Source organism: Corvus brachyrhynchos, unplaced genomic scaffold, assembly GCF_000691975.1.
Source record: "Corvus brachyrhynchos isolate BGI_N302 unplaced genomic scaffold, ASM69197v1 scaffold7, whole genome shotgun sequence".
Lineage (NCBI taxonomy): Eukaryota > Metazoa > Chordata > Aves > Passeriformes > Corvidae > Corvus > Corvus brachyrhynchos.
Window position 1 is genome coordinate 4,512,669 of NW_008239054.1, and position 27,394 is coordinate 4,540,062.

The window sequence follows — 27,394 nt, forward strand, 5'->3', positions numbered from 1 at the left end:
TCTGTCACAGCTCGGCGGCACTGCACCACGGGCCATCTAAACCCACAGAGTCCAGCCAGCTGCCTTTTGTCACTTACATCCTTAGAGAATCAGACTGCTGGGGTATTATGCAGTGCTAAGTCCTAGGCAAGAGCAGCTTCCAGAAGCATAGGATGGCCTTCTCAATTAATTCTAAAACAGCCCCAACCCAAAATCACAGTAATCTTTTAACTTCCAAAGCCATTAGAAGCCTAATGAAGATGAGACTGTGAGATGGTCACCTAGTAGGTTACAGCAGGAGATCCCATTAGAAGTGAGGAAATTTTTAAGTTACTCTTGGACCCTTAAACAGAGTCTAGATATTGATAATCCAGTGTGAGCTGGTTCATGTACAGAACCACATTTTTAGCTGATGCCATTACCACAAGTGGAAAGTTAAAACATGTAATTTAGTATCTCCAAAGTTACTACTTACAGTTTTTTTATCACCTTTCTTTCCAGTAACAAAAGGTAACTCTTTATCCCATATGCCAAGTCTTTTATTTGGAAACGGAATGCATAAAACCATGACTTGAACAGGAAAGTCCTGCTCATTTTAAAGACTTAAAATGTTCTAATTTTATATGCTTTATGACTATTGTATAGGATATCATGAGGTCAGTGTCAAGAAATGCAAGACAGAAGACCAGTACACTCACAGTATGTAAAGGTGCAAGAGCAATTTTTCAACAGCTGTGCACAAAAATGGGCAATGAAACATCAAAAATACCCAAATATGATATTCTGGACTTTGAGAAGCTACTCTAGACGAACCAATGACTTCATTGTTTTGAAATGGCACAAAAAGGGAACGTGCTATATGCATTCTTTATATCAGGAAAACTTTTCACATACATTTAACTTAATGTGAAATACTAGTTTGCTTAACAGCAAAGAGCTCATTCCAAACAAATTCAAAACAGGTACAAGATACAGCAAATGCAACCCCAGTTTTGCATAGACTTACTTGGGTGTGTTTAATGCTAAAATCAATAATCTGTAGTTACAATTAACAGCATAAAGAGACTTTAACATGAACAGGAGATAAATATTCACTTCAAGACTCCTTTCCATTGCCAGCAGTGTGTAAGGAGGACTTCAGTATAGGAAAAACTAGTCTGTGGCAAAATACAATAGGCAGGCATATTTCCTTATCTTTTTGGGACCCAAATATTTATATGTTCCGACTTTTGCAGTACAGAACTGGATAAAATCCAGTTCACAAAGTAGTTGCAGACCACAGGAACTGACCTGTGTTTTTCAAAGTTATTCAGTGAATATTTTCAATTCATGACAAATTGAGGTTAAACAGCCTTGCACAAAGAGCATGCAATTTAATAAACTTAAGTATCATTATTTGTAAACTTACTGACCAAAGCAAAACTAGAATTGGAAACTACAATTCTGCCTTTTGGATTTTTATAATTGTATTTTATTTGCTGCTGAAAGGAATGCACTCCATATTTCCCTTACTGTTACTAAGAAACTTGCTTTTAGAAATCTTTACAAAGATTTTAAATTTAAATTTTTTCTAACCATTTTTAAAAGTCGCTTCTAGATATAGCTGTGGAGTTTGGATTTTGGTATAATAATTCAACCTGATTATTTTTACAAATTTGAAAGAAACAGATCAAAATACTTCCCTCAATGATTCCATTCCCATGGAATTTTCGATTATATGAGAGGTACGAAGAATTATTCTTTACCAGGCTATTTTTTTTTCTCTGTATCTGTGTAGTTTGTTGAACCTCTACTTGAGCAAAACACTTCCATTTGAATGATGTGTGTTTCATCTAAAAAACAGGATGGGGCAAGGAGGGAGAGGTGAAAAGACTGAGGAATTATTCCCTTTGAAACATGACAGAATTGGCCTAGTAGGTCACTGCAGTACCAAATGATGAAGAATTTAAGAAGCGTTAAAGAGACTTTCCCAGCACATAACAATGATTTGCATTACATGAACACCTGGTATGCCAAGAAATCAGGTCTGTCAACAATGCAGAAGGATTTCTATAAACTTGCATACATATTGAAAGAAATCATGTTACAGTTTTTTCACACCTTCATTCAATTTAAGGAAACCGAAACCCTCTGCCATATTGCGGGCCAAGAACATGGCGGAATTTGAAGTTTAACAACACCATTTGCTTTATCCTATATTTCCAACAATATATTTTTTTAGCTCTGAATTCGCAATTTCTACAATTTCTAACTCCATTATCACATTATCAAATGAGAATGATTGGTAATTAGCATATAATCCAATATTATACCTTTTATTTTTAACAGCCTCCAGTTTGGCAATAATTCTTGATTCTGCTGTAACACAGTGTCTTGTTTTTTCAGTTTTCATAGCCTAGTGGCACAGGCACCACAGTTTCAGTTCGTGAGTTGTCTTAAAAACACAGATTTGGATCCTAATTACAATGGTCAGGATGCTTAGGTTTTCACTGAAGAGAAGCTGAAGTGAAGGAAGTTTATATAATGTCATCTGGCAGACAGTAGACCTTGTGAGGACAGAAGAGGGTCTTGAAAGAGGCGGGTATCAAAACTAGATTTTGGCAATATAGAAGATGTATTGTCCATGTAGTTCTGTCATAAGCTTTAAAAATACTCTTATTAAATAAGTTTTTCCTTCCTTAAGACCAGGTAATACACAAAGCGAGTAAGAGTCCAGGGGTCAGAATCTTCTTCAGTTCTTAGTTATTCTCTATGAGCTTTTTTTTTTTGACTTTTCTTCGTAAGATTCTCCATACTCATTTACTCTGCTCTTATCCACAGGATAAAGCCTGGCAGAAAAAACCCAAATCATTAGTTACATTACAGTCTCCTATCTGAAGGAATTAAGTAGTTCTGTCATGCTTAATTTTAAAAGTTAATTTCTTTGTCATCATATTCTCTATTCCCATTTGTGGCAAACCCCAACATTTTTAAAGATTTGTACAGACATATCAGCTTCTTCACAATATGACTTAACCAGTTGTCTCATAACAGGACCTCTTAAGAGATGTATTAGCTCCCCTAAAGCTTAGCTGGAGTCTTTTCTCAAGCAATCCAGGATACCTCTCAAACTTGAAACCAGTGCCCAGCCCCTATCAGAAGCTGCTGACCTCTTAACTTCTACAAAAATAGCTCAGAAGGGGACCTATTTCACTACATTTTGGTGCAATTATATAAACCCCAAAATGAAGTCTGCAGTTAGTATTAATGATTAGTTAGATGTACATATCTGTATTCTGGTAGAATGTGAACTTGGCTTAGAATTCTTGTTTGCTCCACATAAAAATGTTTCTTCTTGGCAATAAGAATACACTTTCTGTAGCTTCACTATGAACAGTATTTCATAAGTACTGCATATAACTTTCTTCCCCATCTGATTTTAGTTACTTGAAGAATCTGAAACTAGACAGACACTTAACTTACAAGAGAACCTGGTAAACTGTGTTTGCAAACTAGATAAACAGAAAAGCAGAGCAGGGCAGTCCCCAATCAGGTAACAGCTTTTACTACTGCCCAGCAGAGCAACTTGGAGAGCATGCCTAGGACACTGAGCACATGGAGATGTGGCCCTCAGCAAGGGTTAGAAGCCCAGAAGTGGTTTTGTGAACAAAAGCTTAGGATTTTCTCTCCTTCCCCTTACCTCAGGTATTTATGTCTCAGGTTTGATTTGTGGTTGGTTTTTGGTTTGTGGGGTTTTTTTTTGGTTGATTGTTTTTTTGGTTTTGTTTTTGCTTGTTTGGTTTTTGTTTGTTTGTTTTTTGGTTGGTTGGGTTTTTTTGTTGGTTTTGTTGTTTTTTCTTTTTTTTTGTAACTTTCAAATCTGGTGAAAAGAAGGCTGTTTTGGGGAGGGAAAAGGGGTTACTGACAAAAATTCTGAGTACTGTGAGAAGAGGAATTTTTTGACTACTCAGTATCATGTCCAGGATTACTGTCAGTTATGGGAAAATGTTTCTGTCCCTCTTACTTGTATTGAGATCTCCTTTGCAGGGTGCCCTGCTCACCATTCCTTTCACTAGGCATATACATAGCTATCATTATCCAGACCATACTATACTATACATTATTACAGTATAAAACTTCAAGTCTATCCCAATCTATAGTTCTTTACAACAACAAGACAGAACCATCTAATAGCATTGTAAAAACTGTAATGAACATTAAAGGAAGTCATACCATCTTTGGTAGAGATAGACCAGGAACACAACATCATCTCTAAAGCACGCCAGCCTATGAGATGTTGGCATAGTGATGATAAAAGCAAATATATCATCAATAAAGGTGTTGAATGCCTACAAATTAAAGAAAAGTATGCTTCAGTTGGCTGTCAAGAAAGGAAGTTATCAGTCATACAAAGTTACAAGCTTCCTATGTTTTTCTGCAGGAACACAGACTTCTTCCATATTTATAACAACACTTAAAGGTTATGCTGCAAAACTAATTAATGCAAACTTTAAAATGCATTCTTTTAATGAAGACCATGCTGTCTACTACAGACCACAAGTTACAAGTAAAAAGGAAGTAGGACTGTTTCAGGTAAGTTAGAGTATTTTTATGGGAGGGGAAAAACACAGACTCAATTTCAGAGAAATCTTCAAAAGAAACTGGAAAAACCCCCACACTTTTGTTCATTCATTACTCAAATGACAAGACTTACAAAATGTCACTTCACTTTCGTTTTCTGCAGAAATTTGTGTAAAATTTGTTCATTTATTGCTCTTTAGAAGATTAACTTGATAGCCTTGGAAGACTTCAAAATGTTTTCAGTGCTTTTCTGGAAGTAACCATATCTTGAATAATTTTCTGTATCACTTCCAATCAATTAGACATACTATAGACTCTATTTCTGCAGCAATAATGAAAGGTAAATTAACAGAAATGCAACTCCTCTGGATCTGGCTCTCACCTAGAGGGAGGCTGCATGCATCAACTACAGTGCACCAGCTCTAGTGCTCATATGTTGCAATAAAATGTTCCAAATCACTAAAAACATCAGGAAACAAATTCAGCAAAGAATATGCACAGTTGGGTTAACAAACTGAGTCAGTAATGTGGCTCCCTGCAGTTTTAGCAAGCTGTACATTAATCCATACTATAAGAAGGGGGGCAAGTGATATAAGCACAGGATTTACTCTACAAAATGAACCAATGTTTATATGATGGAACAAAACACCAGCAGAAAATGAGGGTGTTGGACAAGAGAGAGTTCTGATTAGTTACAACAGAAGAGCTCTTTCTGTCAGGTCAAAGCAAACCCATCGATCTGAAGTGACTGAGGAATACAGATGGCACTTTTCAACCCTATGAAAAGGTTTGTCATGGAGCAAAAATAAAAACTTTGGCAAGCTGGAAAAGACAGCCTTTCCAAGTCAATACTCAAGTGAGTGATCCTACAGTGACGAAGGGAAGAAAAAGCTAAATGCTCCATCCTTCAGGCACACAGGCAGTCTTCATAAGCCACTGCAAGTGAGTGCACCAAGGCAACCCATCCAATAGTGTTTAGACTGGGTAATTTTTTTTGAGATTATCTCACTTGAAGGTACTCCTCATAAATGTATGAAGGGCATAAACGTTAAACCCACAGAAACTGAAAAGTCAGAGGTCAAATTAAGGAAAAATGATCACAGATGAGCCCTCAGACTCTTCCTTTCACTTGAAGTGCAAAAGAGAGCAAGCAACTTTAAATATCCATTAAAAAAAGTCAATTACTCCCTCCAAAGCTCACAAAGTTAAACATAATTGAAAACAAAATAGACTTCTTTCTCCATATACACAAGCTTTTGTTGTGGGTAGCCTAAATGCTACCATAAATGCTAACCATAAATGCTCTGTAGAAAACGCTGTTCAGCAAGGTTGTACTGCTTAAAAGGTTACTTGCTTGAATAACCTCCCTTTGTTGTTTATTTAACTGCTGATGTCTCGGCTCAGTTATTATCTCTGGTGAAGTAGAATTGAGAAATTATTTCACTAATACACCTTCTGCTCCCTCCTCTTCAGAAACATGCTGATTTGCCTAGTGTATGCCCGAAATACTGTGTTTATTGTTATTTTTGTCTCTATTTCCACATCAAACACTGTTTATTTGCTATTCTACTACCAGCTACATTTCAATCTGTTTTCCTAGATGCACCCTGTTTCCTTAAAACATTAAGGCAGCAGAAAGTTAGACTGTTGCTATAGGCTCATAGAGATGGAAAAGCCTTTAAAGTCTCTTTAGATGTATACATTTTAGGTTTTTTGTCCCAAATCTTCTATTCAGAACTGGATACCATTTCTTGAGCAGTTTTTAAACTGCTCCTTTTAACTGTTCTGGAGAATTGTAATATAGCAGCACAAAGGAAAAATAAAAGCATTTATGAGTAGAAGCACAAGTAAAAAGGGTACATGTTGATGGCATCAGGGTCTTGATGATCCCAGCACATCCAGCCAGGGTTTCTCAGGACACGACGATCAGGAAAACAAAGTACAGTACAAAAATCCTAATGACTGAGATTGGTGGGAAATGATAGAGTAAAAACACTACCAGCTCTTTACGGGTACAAGAACAAAACTAGCATATAGTTGCCATTGAGGCAGTGTAGGTTATGGCGGGCAGGGTGGTGACGGAGACGAGAGATCTCTATAGGCAGGTCTTGGGACACAGGCGGTTTATTGCAAAGGGCGTGGGTATTGGGGCACTGCTCAGAGCTGCCAGACTCAGCTCTGAGCAGGCCCAAGAGAGCAAGAGAGTAAGCGGGTGAGAGAGAGAGAGAGTGTAAGAGCAAGAGTGGAAGTAATAATAAGAGTAAGAGCAAGAGAGGAAGGAATAGAATGGAAGTGTCTGAAGTCCTGGTTACAATACAATAAATCATCTTCTATACTGAATATTCTAATTGTCACTAACCAATCTAATACAAGATACAAATCCTATAGCATTTACATACAGCCTATAAGAGTTCTTATATTACCATAGAGTGTTACATCTTAACTTCTAAAAACTACTCTTTGGACCCCTTCTGCTGAGCTAGTAGGGTCTGCTCTGACCCTTGGACCTGCTTGCAAGCAGAGGGTATTGTTCCATCAAGAGGGCTTTACCTTCAGTCGGCCATACCATTGTTTTCCAGTTGTTCAGTAACTAAGACTTGGTATTTCAAAAGTGGCTTTCATTTCGATGTTGCCTGTAGTTTTCATAGTCCCAAAATCTTTTGTCAGGCAATCATATTTATAAGGATTTCCTGTTTCATCTTCCCCAACAAGGCAGAACATAGGAGACATGGGGACTTAACAGTGGGTGTCCCTTGTTGTCCATATCAGCACAAGGAATCCTGACTGGGACACTGGGGTCTATCATCTTGGTGTTTGAATACTCCACAAACCACTTGGACACACAAGTGGGTGCTTGTGGATACACAGCCATCAAAGGGTTAGTGAGCTGATTTTGTTTTTCAATAAACTCACCTTCCCCTCCAAGGTCTGCTACTGAGCTTGACTGCAGCACCGCATTATTTCCTACCAGGGCAATCGAGGCAGTGGGGACACCACAGTGCAGTCCCTCTTTCCCCATGGAACAACTCCCCTCATACTGGGTTTGCCCAGAAGCTCACAATTACCACCCTAGCACAGAACAGTGTGTACATTACTTCAGTCTCTGGTAGCTCCTGGAACTTGCCAAAATAAGGTCTTCAACCATCCCTAACTGTTTCTTGAGAACTATCCCTTGTCAGTGATGCATTGACATCTTCTTAAAATAATGCATTTAACTGAGACTGACAAATTTATCTGCAGGACCAACATCTGCACTCATGCAAGACAGCTGACAGTACAAAAAGCAGTATTATCATAAAAACTAGGATGCAAGTATTCTCATTATATGAAAGTCATTATGAAAAAAGAAAGTCAGTGGTTTTTTTTGGTTTTTTTTAAGGACAGCTGCAAACAAGTTTAGTTCTTAAAAAAAACGTACACCATCCTTCAGCTACTTCTTATTAGGCTGCTTTTTACAGAAAATAATTTTCAAAAGGACTGCACCCAACTTTAAATTAGAGCTTTACTTACTTTGTATGTGAAAGCCTTCCATGGTAAGTGTGCAACAGATTTCATCTAGAAATAAAAAATATCAAATTGTAATAAAGTCTGCAAGAAGAGACTAGGAAAGTAGACTTTTATCACATTTCAATCTTACCTTGTAGTTTACAAATAGTTGGGGCAGCATAAACAGGAATCCAAAAGCATACACTCCTGAAGAGAAAGTATGGAAAAAAAACCAAATGCACAGATGTACATCACACATAATTAATGATTTGCACTTATTTTTTCCTGAAGAGAGAAGATGCATCTAATTCTTTTGTTCACTTTGAATTGATTCTTCTCCCTTTTTCAATCACTGTGATAGTTTAATAATAAGTTATTGCTCTGTATTACATGGATCCAAATGACAGCAGTTAATATTCTGCTTTTGAGTCTGGCCTTCATTTGAAGAAATATGAATAGAAAAAAGAACAGAAGGGACTTACCATTGACAAAACTGTTAATCAACCAGGAGTACCAGCTGCAAATAAAGAAGAGAGTAGAGTTATATTTCTCTTCAGCCAAAATTATAACACATCCTATACACGACTGTATGCTGACTACTCCAAGAAATGGCTATGTTACAAATTACTTCATGCAAGAACTAAATACCTCACATCTTCCTTGGATTAGGAGGGGCTCCATAGAAGGTACTTTAAGCAAAGGGTATTTATCAGTCCATACAAGAAGTTTCGAGAGGTTTATCACCTGTTTTTATACTTTTACAGACTATTCTAAGACTTCTGTGTCAATAATCAGATAACTAATATGAGATAATACTGTGCACTGAACCCTGACTGTATTAAAGCCTGCAAAGGTAACACTGTATTCTAAATATTAGAGACACACACAGTATATAAATAAACTGTGCCACTCAATATGGCACAGTAAGGACTTGTCAGATTTCAAACAACAAATACCATTCAGTGCAAACTATGACAGTAGGTACTTAAAAAAAAAGGTAAATACAAGGAATCTACGTTTTTCCCTCCTTACATCTAATAACCCTCCCAGATGTTCAATGGAGCATAGTCTTAACAAAACAATGGCAGTACTACAGACAGTGATTGAATTCCATACTTCTGCTTCCAATCTTGAGAACAGCTAATAACTGTCATGCTCTGGTTACATCATTTAAAATTAAACTTGCACTGTTGTGTTACTAACACATTAATAGCAACATTACCATTGTAGTAGTATTTCTGTAATCCACAAGCATTTAATGAATTAATCAGAAAATATCTCCAAGATTAAAGGATAATCTACTGCCTAGATTACTTGTTGTCACATTTCCTTCCTGATTTAACAATGGCAAGACTTCTGTATTCTATTATATGAATTGTTTTCACTTCCTTAAGCTGCAGCTCATAAAACACCTGGAATATAGTATTTTTGAATACTAAAAAAATTCAAGAATTTTGTCAGAAAAGAAGAATTTTAAAATGCTGCATATTTGTTAGCTGCTTACTAAAGCAAAAACCTTTTGAAAAAAACCTGCTTTTCAAATAGCCCAGAAATTGCCCCAGTTTCTAGTATGAGTGTTATGGCTCATGTGTGCAGCAACAGCTTAAAATAACATTACAAAGAACTACTACTGCTTGTTTTCTCCCATCCCATCTGGGCCTAAGAACTATAAAAAAAATGCCTACATGGCCATCACCATGCTTATGTTTACAGACTTTTCCTACAACAAAGTCTCATGGCTGCACACTTGCTTGCATCTCTCCAACACAAAATGAACTAGCTGTTTTGAGTGCAAGGGGACAAGGGTCTCACTTGTTCATCAAGCATTGTGTGTCCAGCTCTTGCTGAAGTACTACTATGGTGCAGGAAGTCCATGGCTCTAAAGGAATAAAGAGCCCTTTCTCAAAAATGCTTTTGCTTGCTTGCCATCCTAGCTATCGTGTTTAGGAGCAGAGGAGCCTCTTGTTCAAAGAAAATAATTTTGTCAAAGTTTTTGCTTCTCTCCACTATTGGACAGGTTCAACCACTGAATTTCTTTCATCTCTCCTATCACCAACTGGTTCTCTGAGCATCAATGGCAGCTTTCTTCCTCTTCTTCTGATTGACAGCTTGCTCATGTATGCAAGCTACTGAGTTCTATACTAAAGTTACTTGTAAAATACAACAGCCTGTTGCTTACAGGATGTTAAAAAACCATCTAGACTCTTCAGCTTTAGATAGACAGAACAAGGAAGTTTCCAGTTCCTGACTTATGAATCAAACTAAAACAACCAATTTCCATAACCATGTAGAAAAAATGGGGAATGTTTCAATTCCATATAAGATAATTTATAGAGTTACAGTACCTTTTGTATTTGACATTCAGCAAGGAGTAACCTGCACCTCCAATACACAGTGGATAGAGCAAATATGACAAGTATTTCATAGCCTAACAGACAAGGAAAATAAGTTTGTTAGTTCACATTTTATATACAGCAGATTTTTCTTGGCATTAAACAGAAGACAGCGACATAATTTTTCCCTGAGAATCTTCGTCTATTCCCAATTGTCTGCTATCATTTCCACTATGCTTCCAGTTCTAGTGGTGGTGGTGAAAATTCCAAAGCCCAGTTCAGACAAGCAATCACCTTAGAGCATAGGCACTAAGGGACAGCACAAAGATCATGTCTAAAAGTAACTCCCTACTTAACACCAATGCTGTCACCTATGTCTAACTCCTTTCACAAATCAGGAACCACATGAACTTTCCTTCAGTAAAAGTAAGAAGTACAAATAACAAGTACAAATATCAGCTTTCAAATTTGTGAGTGACCTCTCTTCATCTAAGTCACTTGCAATTCTGCTTCTCAGAGCAAGGCTTCAACCAGATTCAACAACCGAAAGGATTATTTTGCGGTTTCCTTTTGTAAATTATCAGAATGAATCTTCACTACCTGATCATCTACACAATGATGATCAACTTGACAACTGTGAGAACATGGAAAATACATTTGTAGAAAAAAAGAGCAAAACAAGTCAATCAACAGGTCACATATACAGACTTTGTAGATCCAAAGACATAGAATTCCCTCTTACCTGGGCATCATATTCCTCTGTTTTCTTTTCAGAGTCATTGTATGCACCAAACTGCAATATATACAAAAAACATAATGAAGTCAGAACACAGAGGGAAAGCATTTGCTGTCCAACCCCCTGCATTAAGCAGGTAACAAAGCTTTTGTAAGCTTCTATGTAGGAGAGTCATACATTGTCCTGTGCAGCCTTCTAAATACAGGCAGAAAGATTAACCTTTCACCTCATATTTTACACCAAATTTCCAGGCTTCTTTGCTTAGAAAAATGCTGTTGAGACAGCAAAATTCACAAAGCAAAAGCAAAGCCAAGTAGCTAAAAATGTCAGGTAAAGGAAGCATTTATTACAAACTATAATCATGGAGAGGTCGGTTATGGATTAACTCCACATGTCCAGAAATTCTGCCTGCTTAAACACAGTTCCTTGATTACTGACATAGGAACAAGCAGAGCCATCAGTCGCTCCAGACACCTAGATTTCAAGCAGCACAAAACCCCAGCACTTCTTGTGAAGAAAACACTGAAGATAGACAACTGTTTCTCCTACCAACAACATAAACTTTCAATGTAGACTGAACTTTGCCACTGCATGTTCTGCAGTCTCAGCACTTCATTTTTATCTAGAAGAATCATTAGGTTCATGAAAAAGCCAGTTTCTTATTTCAAAACATGATGTCACTTAAGAGTTGCCTTTCCAACACAGTGGCAGCAGCACAGTCCCACCTATTAAGATTTAACAGGACTGACAGAGAAGTTCTGAAGTTTCTTGCACCATAAATATACACAAATAGCTGCTTTTTCTAAAGAACTCAAAGAAAGTAACAGGTTTGAAAATGCTCATCCTGCTATTGGATTAAGCCATTCATAAAGAGATGTACACAGGAAACTTCTGTAATTTTTAAGAAGTCTTGACTTCACTAAAAGTCAAGTTACACAGTGACCTGGAAACAGATGGATGATTCAAGAGTGTAATCGTTAACAGGGCAATGTCTACTATACCTGAAATTTGGGTCTCAAACCTTGCCATCTGATTGTCATTTTCAAGGCTTTCTTCACTTTCCAGAGCTGTGATTAGCAAAAACAAAATGTGCACATAAAAGATTATACAAAGGAACATCAGGATTCAGATAATTAGAATCAAGATCCCAGAACACCTATTTTAAGCACCCATTGCATAAATCAGTAGCAGCCTGATTGCAGCACACACTGCCTGTGTCTACACAAACCAAATGCTGTGTCATCAAACAAGTACAACGTTGTGAGCCTGTACTATTAAGTCTCTTTATCAGATGATGTACTTTAAGTGAAGTAATTTAGTCCTTCCATGATATCTGGACTGCAGTGCCTAGGTGAGGTTAGCACCAACATGCCCCCCCGGTCAGGCATTTAGAAAATTCCCCAGTAGTCACCTGCCAAGCAAGTTTTTACATGCCCTCGATGAAGGTGCCTCAGAACTCCTGATTAGGTTGGTGCTTACATGGCCATTACCTTTCAGTAGTGGACTACAAGCAAAAATCAGTGAATCCACTGAATTATTTGGTTAATTACTGTACAGCTGTAACAGCCTGACCCTAATGTAAACCAAAAGTTTCAGTTCACCTGAAAATTTACTCACGTACCCACATTGCTATAGAGATTCGACAACTTAGGCAATGCAGCACCCCAGGAGAGCTACAGCCCATGAAGCTTTTTGTGGACAAGGTTTATTTGTTTAACTTTAGATAAACCAATATTCTCTTACTCACCATATATTCCAAACAAAAAAAAAAAAAGGGGAATAGGGTAAAGACGATCCTTTACTGTTATCTCTGATGCAAGTAAGAAAATTCTTACAGCATCAATGTCACTATTAGTACTGCATGAGAAACAGGAGTTAAGAACAAGCTGTGAAGAAGTTCTTCCTAGCAAATTCCTCTGAGATGTACTGTCCATATGATTACTGTCACTTTGAGACAACTGTGCTACCTGCAACCCACTGACTAGACGAGGACTTGCGGAATCATGCACACAGGCAGCAGCGTCCTCCTTTTCCTCCTTCCCCAATCACCTCAGTCCTGACACTGTCTGTGGGCACACAGCCTGCTCTTCCACAATGCTTCCATGCAGGCTTGTTGACATGGTTGTACTTGCTTGGCCAGGAGTGAGGCCTACCAGATGATGTGATAGGTGGAACCTCAGCATCACTCTGTGTTTGGTTTCTACAGTATCCGCTGGACCATCCCAGAAAAACTGGTACTTCCAGTTTAGTTATTTGATCAAGGGACATAATCTCCTCTGCCACTGATAGCCAAGGACATGCAAGCTCCAGCAAAATTTTCCAGGAACAAGTTTAGCATTCTTTTTTTACTGTAAACTATGGATGTTGCTGCAAATACTGGTATCTGGTGCTACAGCTTTAAGAACTCACCTCAATCACTGCACCAACGCCTGCGGGGATCAGTACCAATAAACTTGTTTGTTCATCCAAAAGGAAAAGAAATATTACCACAGTACTAAAGCACCGCCAAAGCACTAGACAGGAAAAATGAAAATGGAAGGCTTATTAATATTTAAATGAACAGCTGAGATGACAGAAGACTGATGACCTATTTAGTGTAATTCTGTCTTACACAGTTTAAGCATGAAGTTATTCTGATATACTTCTGATATACATATTCTGATATACTTCTTGATATATCTAGTGGTCCTAGAAACAGCCAGTGGTCTCCAGACAAATAGGGAACAAAAACATTTTATGCAATCTTTATCACAGGAGCTGAAAGAAAATTGGAACATTTAATGAACGCTTCTGTACTTCAGCTATTCAGCAATGTGTCAGTACTATTAGGAACTACATGGACATGATTCGTGTCACTAGGAAGCCGAAAGGCTGTGAGACAATATAATGTCACTCTTTGAAACTCATTTATTGTTTATAAATGTTAAGTCTTTTCAATTTGACTTTACTGAGTTTTGAAACTGGCAATTGACTCTTATTTCTGAAACTCCATGGACCGTTTTGAATTATTATGAACTTTCTGGCATACACATGCCAACAGCAGTACAACTGCTTTAGAAAAACAAATGCACTCTCATAAAAATGATACATCCATTTTCTACATGAGCAAAACATGTTGATCATCATAAATTTTTTTTTCCCCCCTGGTACAGAGAGTCCTTACATGTTTTAATCCATCTGTCAATATGACAGAATTAGGGATAGTCTCAGAGGTCAAGTGACTCCAGGTGTATAATTTTGCTTTATAATCAAAATTGGAAAAAATCTATTGGAAAAACCTCCATCTGTTTCTAGGAAGGCTTGGCAGGATGCCAGATCACTAGGTTTCTCTCATCTTTCTGATAAACAAATCAAATCAACCCTCCCATGCTCTCCCCCTCCCCCACCCCAGGAGCCTCTATTGCTCCTGTTTACATCAGAGCCCAAATCAAGCAAGAGATTACACTACAGCACTTTCCACCCACAAGTATTTTGGAACCTGTAGTTATCTAGAAGGAACACAAGGGACTCGTAGAACAGCATTATCCATGAAAGCACATTCTCTCCACCCACAGAACAACTTCTGGTCTTCATTCTTTTGTCAAAGTACTTCTCTGTTCCTTCAGTAAGGAAAACGTGGTAACTGACTCAATATTAATTCCCAATTCCAAGACAGTCAAACCTCAGAAGTGAAACGAGTGCTCAAGAGATACCTGAGCACAGAACTAACAAAGTTAGAACCATCTAACTGTGCAGACTGCTAGCCATCTCTTCTTTGTACACAAAACCATCTCATTTTGCTATCTCTGTGAACCTACAAAGTGTCAACTTAGAGCAAGACTGAAAACACACATCATAAAATAGACAGCGTATAGACAACACTTTGCATTCTAGTCCATACCTGCTTTTGTTGACATCCCAATCATGCTCCTCTTTTTCTTCCAAAAACTGATGTCATTTTTAAATGCAAGGAAATCAAAGAGAAGCTGCAAATAGGAAGAAACATACTCATTTGCTTGAAACATGCACTAATTAGAGACTGAAAATGTTAACAATGCATTCAACATGGCATTAAAAACCCCCATTTTAGAAGCTACAGAAAAGAAAACTAAGATCCACAAATAAAAGCTAAAAAGAAAAGCTGTTTCATAAGCCCATCCTCTAAAAGCAGTACAAAATGACAGGATGAGTTTCAAATACTGCTACCATTGCAATGCTGTACAAATCACCATCCTGTAAAGAAAGTCAGGGACCCAGTACAGGGTAACTCATCACAGAGGGTGAAGAACGAGGACCCTGAGGAACCACACACCTCCTTGAGGGACCACGGAAAGGCACACTAAATTAGACTGAAAATGCTCTGCATTGGACTGATAGTCAATTTAGGTTTGGATAATACCAAAGCTTTAAAAAAAAAAAATCATACAATATAGCAAGCCAGGTTTCCTCTGTCAATCTGTACTTCCAGGACCTTTTAGAATTCAATTTATTTGTAGGAAGCTTTCTTATTTTCTTCAGTATTTTCATTCTGCCTATTTTTCAGTATTTCCTTTAAGCATGCAGTGTCTTAAAAAAATTCGAACACAGATTCCAAAAATTCTTGCGTCCATGGATTTTAATGAGAAAGTTTTCAGTTGTTTTTGTGGAATTTGTTTGTTTGTTTATGGGAAGGGGTTGTTGAGGTTTTTTTAAAATTATTTGAGAAAATGATCACAAAAGAAAAACGTATCAGAAAAGCTTGTCCCAATCTACAGATACTTTGCAACCTGATAAACAGAGTGGAAAAATTAAATTAATATGTCACAGAAGTCTAAGGCTTTCCAATCAAATTAACTGTATGTAATGTAAATATAAAGACACATAACATTCCAGGCAAGTTCTTATCTTTCCCAGAGTATGGGAATTATGTTGAGTGTAATTGCAGATTACAAAAATGTTCAGTGTCTAAAATCAAGATTCCGATTTAAGCCAATGCTAAGAAAGAGACAAACAACAACAACAACAACAAACCATGAGTGCTCCACACTTTACAGTAACATTTTTGAAAGGAATTTATTTCAGCTGCTCTAAATTTCTGCAGGGATTAGAAGTAAGAGACTCAGACCCTAGTACAGGTGTTCCAGCTATGCCACTGCAGTGGTAAACCTTGTGAGAAGTCAACGAAATTTAAACCAATGTTGACAGGCATATTAATTCTAGGGACTTTGGTTCAACTACAATGTAAAAAAGTGATAATGAAGGTAATGTTTCATATTTCAGTCAAAACTGTTAGTTTCTATATAATTATCTCAAATTTCTGCCTTATTTAAGTTTTTCATATTAATTCTGTATTGGAAATAGAGTTGACTTGTACCAGAAAATGGCTCCATTGCTCTAGTGAAATTGCTATTTTCAAGAATAACTCTTAATAAATAAAACAGCTGAAAGCCAGACACACCCCCCCTCCTTTTTTTTTTTCGTATTATGTACTTCCTAAAACCTAAAACCACTTACATGGAATGCTGCTACGAAGAATGTCAAAGCCAGAAAGTACAAGTTAGTATCAACAAAAATTCCTTTTACTTCATCTGCATCCTTTTCTGAAAACCCTATGAAAAAGAACAAGTCACTGTGCAAGAAGTACCAGACAGTTCATTGCTGTTATGCTCAAGTCCAATATGAAAGGAATCTTACGTCACCTGCACAAGTTTTTTTAAGGAATCATAAATCCAAAACATGATGGAAGCTTTACTGGTAAAATCCTAATCTACCTGTATTTTGGCAAGATATATGGCTTGCCATAAACAAAACCCATCAGTTACAAGCCTTTAACTTATATAATTACAATGTGGTTTGTAACGTGCCTTTAACATGTTGAGTAATTACAACCTAAGCTGAACACCTGACAGACAAATGGCAAGACACAGGAAATCATTTTGGCCTGAGTGAGAAGTAAAAAAAAAAGTTTTTCAAATTGACCTCTGAACTTTAGTTTGATAGATAAGAAGAGTGAGCTCCACATCAAAAGTTGAAAAATGAGAAAAAGGACTACACTGTAAAGCACAACAAAAGTCAGTGAGAAATATGGTCACAGATGCAATATTATGATTGAAATCCACAGTTCTCAGAAAATACACAATGCTGTGTTTATGGCAATGGTGCTTGAGTTCAGCACCAGCTTACTTTGCCATCACAGCAAGAACGTGGCCATTTTCAAGTGATTTTGGAATTTTGCTACTCATCTAAGGTGACTGCTCCAGAAATTACTCCAACAGGAAATTTTCAAACCTTATGTTTCACTACCTATACACTTATGGGGAACAAGCAGCATCTTAGACAGGCTTTTTTTCCAGGCAGAGGAGATAGTCCTGGGATGAGAGGTCTTGCTATCTGTGCCTTTCACAAGACAACTGAGGCATGGAACATGAAAATTTCAATTCTGAGGATGCTTACAAAAAAATTATGGAGAAGTGATGGTGGACAAAGGCCCTACACAAACTCTGAGCAAGCAATTACTTGATTATTTCAAGACCATTATGTTTAGCAGACATACTTGTAGCTTCAATATACATTAGCCTGAGCTAAGGAGAAGCAGTTGGATTTTACTTAGGATGGCCTGCCTGTATTTCACCGCAGATATATGGCTACAGTGAGCAGCTGTATATAAACCTTGTATCAAAGCCTATGTACCACTGATCCAACTTTTCTGTTCCATGGATCAATAGGGGAAACCCATGATGAAAATGCTCTTCTTGATTATGTCCTCTTATGCTGTTACAGAGTACTATTCAAATAAAATTCATTTTAAAAATGATTAATTCACCTCTGTATTCTTGTTCCCTACCACATGTCAACATGTATTTTTATCTTTAACTTAAGGTGAAACAACACAAGATTTGTAGCATTAAACCTCTTCACCAGCTATCCAGAAAAAGAAGTGTCATCTATGTGTATAAAAGAAACAAACTGAGGGGTTAGGTTGTGGTTTCTTGGCTTGAAGTCATTAAAGGTAAGCGTACCAAATTGCTGGAGGGAGTACACAGCATCCTGCATGTGGATCCAAAATCGGAGTTTTCCAAGAGATATTTTGTCATATGACACTGTAAGAGGTAGCTCTGTTGTTGAACGATTTATAACCTGCATTTCAAAAAGACATAGTTTCATTTTAATAGCAGAAAAATGGCAAGAATTACTTCCATTCATTTTTTATTAAATAAAGTGATTGTATCACACTATAGTTTAATCACACAATTTTAAGAACTCAGATTGTTTTTTAAAGGGAATAAGATCTTAGACTTCTATACCATGCTTGAAGTCTTTGCGTTTTTTCCAAGAAATGTTTAAATTAGCAGCTTGTTCTGTTCAAGTTCCTATAGCAACCTCACTGTTCTTGTATATAAATGCCTCGGAGATGGCAGCATAAAGTGGGGAAAGTGTGCTTAAGATAATTCTTTTGACAGCTCTTCTCTGAATGTATACACTGTGATCACCTCAACTAGAATATTATAAAAAAAACCCCCCAAAACTCAGCCAACAAATAAATTGTAGCCCAAAAGCCACAGTCAGAAGTTTACTACATTGAGGCTGATTTTGAGAGAAATTGAAAGGATAGGGAAGCAAGATGATGCCACTAGCTCAGACTAGTGAAAACACCACAGCTAAAGCTAAGTAAGATAACTTTGGGATCTGGGGTATCACAAAAACTTTCTTCCTGCCCCCCAAAGAATAAATTTCAGCTAATCCTACTCTATCATCTATGCGTTACTTAAGCTGGAAAAAAGAAGTCTTAAATTGCCTCAGCTCCTTCTGCATGACAGTTGTCCATATCCACCTCTCAAACAGGTTTAAAAAAAAAAAAAGAAAAAACCCCTTGTCCTCTCAGATGTTAGAATACTCAGCAGCTACCTCAGTACAAGTTCAGGCAGTATGTTTTACATTTCCAAGGATAGCTCAGGACTACAGATGAGCAGACACTTTGCAAGAATTCCAGACCTACTGCTCCAGGCTCCTAATTACTCCCAATCATAATTCCCATCTCAGACCTGCTACTCTACACTGCATCTCTTTCTACAGTAATTAGTTAGCTGACACCTAACTGAGGTGAATGGACTTCTTCTGATTCTTGTGACACAGAACATAGTTTTAGGCTCCCCACCTATCAGTCAGATGTGAACTGAGGGCTACGTTTGTTCTCCCATTCGTTCTTTCCTCCAGTAAGTACAAACAAATCTCAATCTCACCACCCTCCCAAGACTCTTTAAGCTTTTCAGACAGTGGCAGAACATGCAGGCAAATGAGGGTGAGGAAGGGAAGCTGAGAAAGTTTTATGAATACAGCAGATAGAAAAGCTTGAGAAACTAGAACAGTGTCAGGGATCTCTGGACTGAACAGAACAGAAAAACAAGTGTGGTTAGAGCCAACTGTAGAGAACGCTGGGAAGATTCTACAACTGTTTACCAAAAACTATATAAACATCTTCCAGACTGCTTCTCCTTTTCAAAGGATACCTGTAATTCGTCTCATTTCAATTTCTCAGTCTATCAAAGACAGCATCAACATATATGGGAGAAAGGGAAAAGAAATTTTACCTGTGGAGGATGAACAAACAACAGAAATTTTGCAACTGCTTGGGTAAGCAGCACGTGGCAAGTGCACTCTCCACAGACAAAGAACTACTAGGGTGGAATTAGGGGTAGCATAGAGAGAAAACTGGATTGCAATAGAAGACAGAGATGGAAATTCTAAAATAAAGATAAGATTAGAAGAATGAATTCTTTCTCAACATTCAGCTAAAAGCCCATAAGTGGTGCCTCACAACCTCGATGTGTGACAGTTGCTAAGCCTTTGAAAGCAAGGAATGACCGAATCCCTGCAATACAACCTACTCTTGCAGTATGGCATCAGAGCATCACACGTTACTTCTAGCACTCTACTTAATCAATACTACAAAACAGTGTGCAAACACTGCAAATAAGTTCAGTGGTATGAATTTTAAAATGATCTCTTTATTAAATTCTGTGCAATCCCCAAAACCCCAGCATTGGCAAGCATATTTAAGAACATGAGGAACATAATCTCTACACTGCAGTACTTACCACAGAAGGCCTACATCTTGATCAAAATCAGAGTCAGTTGACAATCTATACAGCCCAGCACAAGCAGGAAAAATGCATCTTTAGCTCCATGATTTTAGGTCAGGCATAGAAAACAGACACTGTCTGTGCCCCTACTTACAGCAAATGTTAACCTGGCTCCATCAAAGCTGCACCACCTTCTTTCCTTACTCTTTCCTGCTCTTCACTTACCTCTCATTCTCTCACAGAATGTTTACTACAGGACCACTCTTGCTGCAGGGCTTAAGAGCCATTAGACCAGTCACTACTGAGATATCACATAAACCACTGCTGAAGGGAAAGTTGGCTGCTCTTAGTGGAATAGCCTTTGCAGCACTTCCCAGGATCTTTAATGACTTTCTGAGGCAGTGAGTTACAACAGCATTAACTGTGACATGCATGACAACTGCAGGAATGTCATTAGTAACATGAGAATGCTGAATTTATTTGTGAACAGGGTACATGACTTGACCAGTTATTAGTTCACATGAATGTACTGAACTGGACTGGATGAGCTGTGATAAAACTTAAAACAAAGGACTACGACCACTAATAGAGATATTACAAACGTGTATCTAAAGAAATACTGGACAAAACTATCTGCTATCAAGACTTGTAACAAATGTTCATGAGTTTATTTTGTTGTACAAATTTGGGGTGGAAGGGACGCAAGTTTGTAAAGATTCTCCTGAACACCAAGTAACAAAATTCTTGGTCTGAGCGAAAGTAATTAATTGGATAGACAATTTAGAAAGTTTATGGGAAGTTGACATCTACCAAGGCTTCCATCTAGAAGAGAATCCAGACGTGCTCATTTAACAGTTTTGTGACATTCCCCAAGACTGCTGTTCTCAGTAACTCCAATAAACAAACTCCAGTCAGTGCAACTGAAAAGAACTGCAAAGCTTAACTAAGAGCTGCTAAGATCAACATGATTTAGATATAGGTGACTGCCATGTGTAACCTATAGCAAAGGAACTGCACGATTTCCTACAAGAGAAGAGTTGGGCAAAAACTGAATACAGAAATTCTACTTAAATTTATAATTTTTTTTTTTTTAACTGCTGGAGTGACTGAACATTAAAGCAAGTTGCCCATATAGGCTGTGGCCTCTCCATCCTTAGATATAACCAAAACTCAACTGGAAAAGGTCGTGAGCAACTCACTCTATGTGATCCTACTCTGAGAAGGGGCATTGGACTAGCAATCTCCAAAAATCTCATCCAACTTCACCCTTCTGTAGTTCCATTACTGAAGTTTCAAAGTCCAGATTTATTTGAGAGCACAAAATCATTGGACATACTGTTAACTCCAAGCTTTCAGGTGCTCAAGTTACTCTAAAATGACAGAGAGCAGCACCAAGAAATTTAACCACAAGTGAATTTTGAAGAGGTAAGAGAATAGCTACTGACTTCTCTCAAGTGTAGCTCCACTATCAGCTGTGGATATGTCAATATGCTTATTTCCCTTGAAGGTATGAGAAGCTACTCTGGGGTGCTAACAGAGCTTCTTCATCTTAGGGAGTCAAACTTCTGAGGAGACGGCTCCTGCTGCCGCTGGTGCTACCATGACGTCCTCCATATCCACCCAAAAGGCAGAAGCCACGGAATCCAAACATCTTTGGTGGAATAGAAGACAACACTTGACAGATACTTCTGCCAGACAGAAGTCTCAAAACACATATCCAGCTTCTGCAGTTACCACAGTAATCACATTAAGTTAAATGGTCATTGAGTCCTTTTGTGCGTTTCTACTTTTTCATTACAGCAAGCAACCTATGAGAAAATCTTAATTAAAACAACATTGAAGATAACTGTTAAAACTTTTAAATGTAATTAAAGGTATTCTATTACTCACCATCAAATCTTTCACTCTGTTGCTTAGCTGATCAATAAATAATATTGGAAGGTAATGCACTGTCTTCCCCAACTGAACCCTAGGATGTTTAAACATGGATTTTATGACTGTAGTGATCTAAAAAGAAAACTACTTTTATTCAAATTAGCACTCATTCATCACTTTCAGATCTACCCATGTAATTTCCCACCATCTTGTCAGGCACATTTTCTTTTAACACACAGCAAGAAACTAGCCACTAGCCTAGAATCAATCTTTCATTGAAAGATATCTGTACTGAAATATTTTGTTTGTTTTTACTCTTCTGTAGAAGGACAGAATAAGCAAATAAAAATACAAATGAGATTGGTTGTGATGATGCTGAAGCTTTTGCATGACCAAGGGAAATTTAGAAGTCTGTGGAAGAGAAACATGCCAAAGTTTACTGCCACATATTTGTATCCTTCATCACAAATATCCCCCTCCTACTGTGACCATGACACCTCTCCACCATCTCCCCCACTCCTCTGTGCCCAGCAGGACATCAGTCACATGCTCTAGCCCACATGGGACCATGAATGTGATGGCTGATGCACAAATGGGAAGGCCAGATACTACTGCAGGGAGCATACAAGGAGCAGAAATCTTCTCTGCCATCTACACAAGCTCTCATTTGGATTGCTCTACCACCTCACCAACCTGCACGAATCCAGTTAAAACTTCCTAGCCTTCAAGCCCTCTATCAAATTGATTATTGTAAAGTTATTAGCAAATTATGATCTACATGCAATTGCTTTGTCAGTATCTTAGAGAAGTATTTAGCCCAATGCCCTAACAGACAGAAATTCTTAATGTCTTCACTAAAAAGGCAGTCATCTACACTGTGATGTTCTCGGTAGAAATCTAAGTAGCATAATGGAGACTTTTAAAGGCTGAAAGTTGAATTTTAGCTGTCAACAAAAGAAGGAAGTCTCTATGCATGCTAAGAAAGACTGCATAATAAACACACAATGTGCAAGAGTAACACAGAAAAGTACTAAATTGAGGTTCAGAAATAGTGCTTGGTTATTTAACTGAAGTGATTTCTATGTAATCACTATGATTAAAGCTATTGTTAGTGATATTGCAGCAGGTTGTTCCATATCCAAACTATTTTCCTGTATAATGCAATAACAAAACAGCACCAGTGCAAATCAACCAGAAAACATGTCCTCGTTCATCAACCCCACTCCAACAACCCCTTCTTGCTGTCTCGGGTCTATTTTATGAGTTACTAAGTTTATCTCTTCTCCTGGGAAGCTATCCCAGAACCCCAGGGTCTGCTGGTAAACCAACTACTTCTGGATTTAAGTAGAGAAAGGCATTAACATACAGCTGCACAAGCCTATACAGCACTACTTATATGCTTGATACTGGAAGCGATTGAAGTAGCTGTGAGTAGAAGCTACTGCCTGCACCTAGTGGCCTAAAAACCCATCCCTGCTTGTTAGTATTTTCTTGAGGAAAATGACATAATGTAGGAACACACAGTGTCAAAGTAAAATAAAGCCAATCATAAAGGGAGAAAAAAGTTATCACAGGAGATCAGCCATGCCTCTTCAGCACTTCCAGTTTGTACAGGTAACTCGTAGATGAAGGGTAATTGGAAAGGGTCAAGGGATGGCAATTGCTCTGAAGGCCAGAAGGACAACTGGAGAACAAATGGGTTTCAAGCCTGCTGTAGCATTTTACCTGTATCTTCGTAGCGCTGCTTTGCCTTACTATGATAACTCCACACACAGAAAGTATTCTAAACTCTGAGCTGCCCAGGAACCAGGTGTCCCCAGTAAGGTTTTCTAGTACATAATACTTTAGTAGCAATTTGTCACTACGAAAATGCAAGCATTTTTGTCTCTAGGTGCCCACTTAAATGTAAAATACGAAAGAAAGTCAGGGAGGATTTTAGAAGAAATGTGCCATAAGTTTATAATAACATATCTGACAAAATTAAGTCATTGACTTACATTTTCATGTAACGGTGAACGTCAGCAGGGAGGGATGAGCCATCAAACACAAAATCTTCCACCATGACATTTAAGGTTAGTCTTGACCTCCAGTGAGAGACAGGTTCATCCAGGGCATTGGTCTGTTTTTCTGCTTCAATTTGCTTTAAAAAAAGAATAAAAATACATACTGCTAACCAACACAAAATTTTGAACAGGGTAATAATCTAAGTCACAGAATCCAGGGAGTCATTAACTATAATAAAAATCAGAAGCCCACTAAGAAACACTTTACCGTAATTTTGACCAGATCAAGTATTTTGCTCAAATACAAAATAATGGATTATAAAGGCCCACCACAATCTGACACTGAAAAACTTCTTGTTCATCAAGAAGGAATATTCACCTAATTAATCTTCATACCTTAGGAATGTGGATACTAATAAGAAAAAATCACTTTGAAAACAGGACTGTACAGTAATCAGATGTAACTCCAAAACAGTCCAAAGGATGTGAATGATCCTCCAAACATTACCTGTTTGTCTTCATATCTTATTCTGCTATTTTACAACAGCAAAGCATATTATTTCACATTAATTCAATTCACTATAGAAAGGGGCACCATGCTGTTACAGAGCAATACAGTATTTCTACAAAAAGCAATGAATCCTTGAAGCAATTATTGTTAACTAGGGAAGTACTTTAATAACTAGTCAGTGTTTTAAAGTGCTCTGCCTCTGCTCTGCTGAATAGTCTGCTATTAGCATGATGATCAAGAAGAGGATTTTTTTTTTCCCATTGTATCATCATTAGTTTAAAGATGCAAGCACAGCAATTACTAACACTAGAAGTGTCTATAAAAGAAATTACTTATTTTGCAGATGTTATTCTATAGATGGAACACACACCTACCTGTGTGGCTGATTCACCAGTGAGCAAATTAATCTCTTCTGGTTTGGGGACCATGTATGTGGTCAGAGGGCTTACTATATGCACCTGCTTACCATCATGCCATGGCAAAATGCCAGCATGATGAAGAAATACAAATGCATATAATGTGCCATTATTTCGGGTTTTCTTTGGTACAGAGACATTCACTGTCCTAAAATACAAAATAAATACATTATGAGATGACATAGCACATGCTGAAATATTTAGCTATTACTAAACATTTGGGTTGCCTGGAACACAACAATTACTTCTGGCTGACATGTTCCATGGCTGGATAGGGTCATTTTTTATACTCCAGTACCTATCACAATATTGTCTCATTTGTATTTTTATTTGCATTTCCAAAGTTTTACTATCATCTTAAGATAGTTTAATCTTTGTCCACTTCATAATTTACTGCCCTAGATAACACAAGACTGCATCATCTTTTGTTGCTTTTCTTTACTGATAGGTCACAGGGCCAAAATATGACAGCACTTGTAAAAAACAGCCTCCCATGTGCTAAATATGTATCACAGACCATATACATGATACAAAGTTTAAAAAGAAAATCACAAAGTTTTGCCATGCACTTTGCATTAATAAAACATCTTCTCAGCTATGGCACATCAAGCACAGAACTCTAAACTGGAGCCCCAAACCATGAAGTCACTCCCCTTGTACTAGCCAAGAAATCATCCTACTTGCACCCTTGCATAATGCCTCCTCTATTCCTGTAGTCTTGCTCAGCTTATTCTGCTCTGAATACTTTCCACGGCTTAGCATTAAAACAATTCTTATAAGGTCTGCCAGAGATGAAGTTTAATATGACCTAAACTGCAACCAACAAGTTCTTTAATCATAGAAAACACAGAAAGTGAAAGAACCTGGGAGACTGCATTAAGAGGGTGAGAGAGTGAGGCAATTATTATAGAAAAACAAACAAACAAAAAGTGAGGCAAACAACAAAACAAGTGAACAAAACAAGTAGTTCCAGTCAACTTAATTGTACAAAGCGCCTATGTAGACGGCACTGTTACACTAAAAAATTTCTCTAAGGGCACAATCTTGGCACCTCTATCTGTTCAGAAGATGCCCAAACCCTAAATTATCAGAAAGAAAGGTTTTCTTGTGTGACTATTAGCAGAGAAACAGTTATGGAACAGCATGTCGCTGAAACACAGGAAAGGAGAACATGGTCTGACATCCAAGTCCTGTTCCAAGTCTGAAGCCACAGCAGTTAAGAACAAAACATAACATGTGTAGCCAGTGTCCTACCTATGTGATTAGAGTCAAGTCTTAAGCATTCCCAGGCACATTTGTCTTTAGATTTTCTCAATGGAAGGAAATTTTTACTATTATAAGCAAGGCACACTTCTGCAAAATGTTTGCCTATATGGCTGAAAACAGCACGCTGACCCAAGCTAACCAATAGGGAAATCTACCTTGCTTCATGCATACTTCTGTCCATGTAACTCCTAGCTAGGATGCACACTTCAGAATTAAACAAAGAACTCTGATACCTTGGATACTACTGGTTCAGATCCTTACCTTTCAAATTTGGACTCAATATCAAAATCCTCCACATTCAAAACGAGATCTATATTACTCTCAGCACCAATGCTTGACCGTGTGGTAGTATACACGCTTAACTGAAACCAAAACACAGCACAGAGAAATCAGAGTTTGGAAATAAATTCATGCATCACTACGTTTAGAGTACAGGTCTGTCTTACATCTTCACTAATTCCCCCAGGTGCAGGAAGGCTGTATACGCAGCAAAAGAAAATAGTGTACTCAAAAAAGTCTTTCAGCTCCTTTTAGGGGCAGAAACACAGCCCCTAAATAAATTTTAATGCGATGACCTGTTCTGGAAGTTGAAGGAAGTGAAGCCATTTCACAGAATCAGAGAATTGTCAGGGCTGGAAAGGATCTCAGGAGATCGTCTTGTCCAACTCCCCTGCCAAGGCAGGTTCACTTAGAGCAGGTAACACAGAACACATTTAGGTGTGCTCAGAATGTCTCCAGAGAGGGAGACTCCACTATCTCCCTGGGCAGCCTGTTCCAGGTGCTCTGCCACCCTCAACGTAAGGAAGTTCTTCCTCACATTGAAGTGGAACTTCTTCTGTTTTAGTTTATGGCCATGACTCCTCATTCTGTCGCCACTTAAAAAAGTCTGGCACCATCCCCTTGGCTCCCGTCCTTCGAGGTATTCATATAAATTAATCAGATTCCTTCTCAGTCTTCTTTAGACTAAACAGGCCCAGCATTACTTCCGCAAGGCTGCTCTAACCAGGATGTGTATGACAGCAGATACACGAAATCAATAAAAACACCCGAAGCCAAGTCCTACCCGTGCACCAGCCAAGGGCGCTCTCCACAAGGCCCAGCACTACGAGAGCGCGTGGGAGCGGCTGGCCCGGGGGGGAGCAGGGACAGCGGGCAGAAGCGGGGGCAGAGGGCACGCACAGGGACGGAGTG

At 38.1% G+C, this 27,394-nt stretch overlaps 1 protein-coding gene across 1 annotated transcript; it reads right to left on the reverse strand.

The window, feature by feature from the left end:
* Positions 1 to 500: 500 nt before the first annotated feature.
* Positions 501 to 26,587, reverse strand: CLPTM1L (CLPTM1 like). Its single transcript, XM_008637523.2, has 16 exons — positions 26,465 to 26,587; positions 24,896 to 25,085; positions 24,005 to 24,147; positions 22,023 to 22,101; positions 18,072 to 18,189; positions 16,567 to 16,661; positions 14,975 to 15,059; positions 13,504 to 13,607; positions 12,096 to 12,161; positions 11,101 to 11,151; positions 10,371 to 10,453; positions 8,508 to 8,542; positions 8,177 to 8,232; positions 8,050 to 8,094; positions 4,192 to 4,307; positions 501 to 2,807 (listed from the first exon to the last, which is right to left on the reverse strand). The coding sequence occupies exons 2-16, from the start codon at positions 24,947 to 24,949 to the stop codon at positions 2,729 to 2,731; spliced, it is 1,209 nt and encodes a 402-aa protein (XP_008635745.1). The 5' UTR covers positions 24,950 to 25,085; positions 26,465 to 26,587; the 3' UTR covers positions 501 to 2,728.
* Between the last annotated feature and the right edge of the window lie 807 nt (positions 26,588 to 27,394).

What these genes read in the sequence shown, in the direction of transcription:
- CLPTM1L (XM_008637523.2), bottom strand. Translation starts at nt 24,949, where the DNA reads ATGGTCCCCAAACCAGAAGAGATTAATTTGCTCACTGGTGAATCAGCC. An exon ending in TCTTCGTAGCAGCATTCCAT is followed by an intron (nt 15,060 to 16,566) that starts GTAAGTGGTTTT and finishes TCCTATTTGCAG; the next exon opens with CTTCTCTTTGATTTCCTTGC. An exon ending in GGAAGGCTTTCACATACAAA is followed by an intron (nt 4,308 to 8,049) that starts GTAAGTAAAGCT and finishes TTTAATTTGTAG; the next exon opens with GCATTCAACACCTTTATTGA.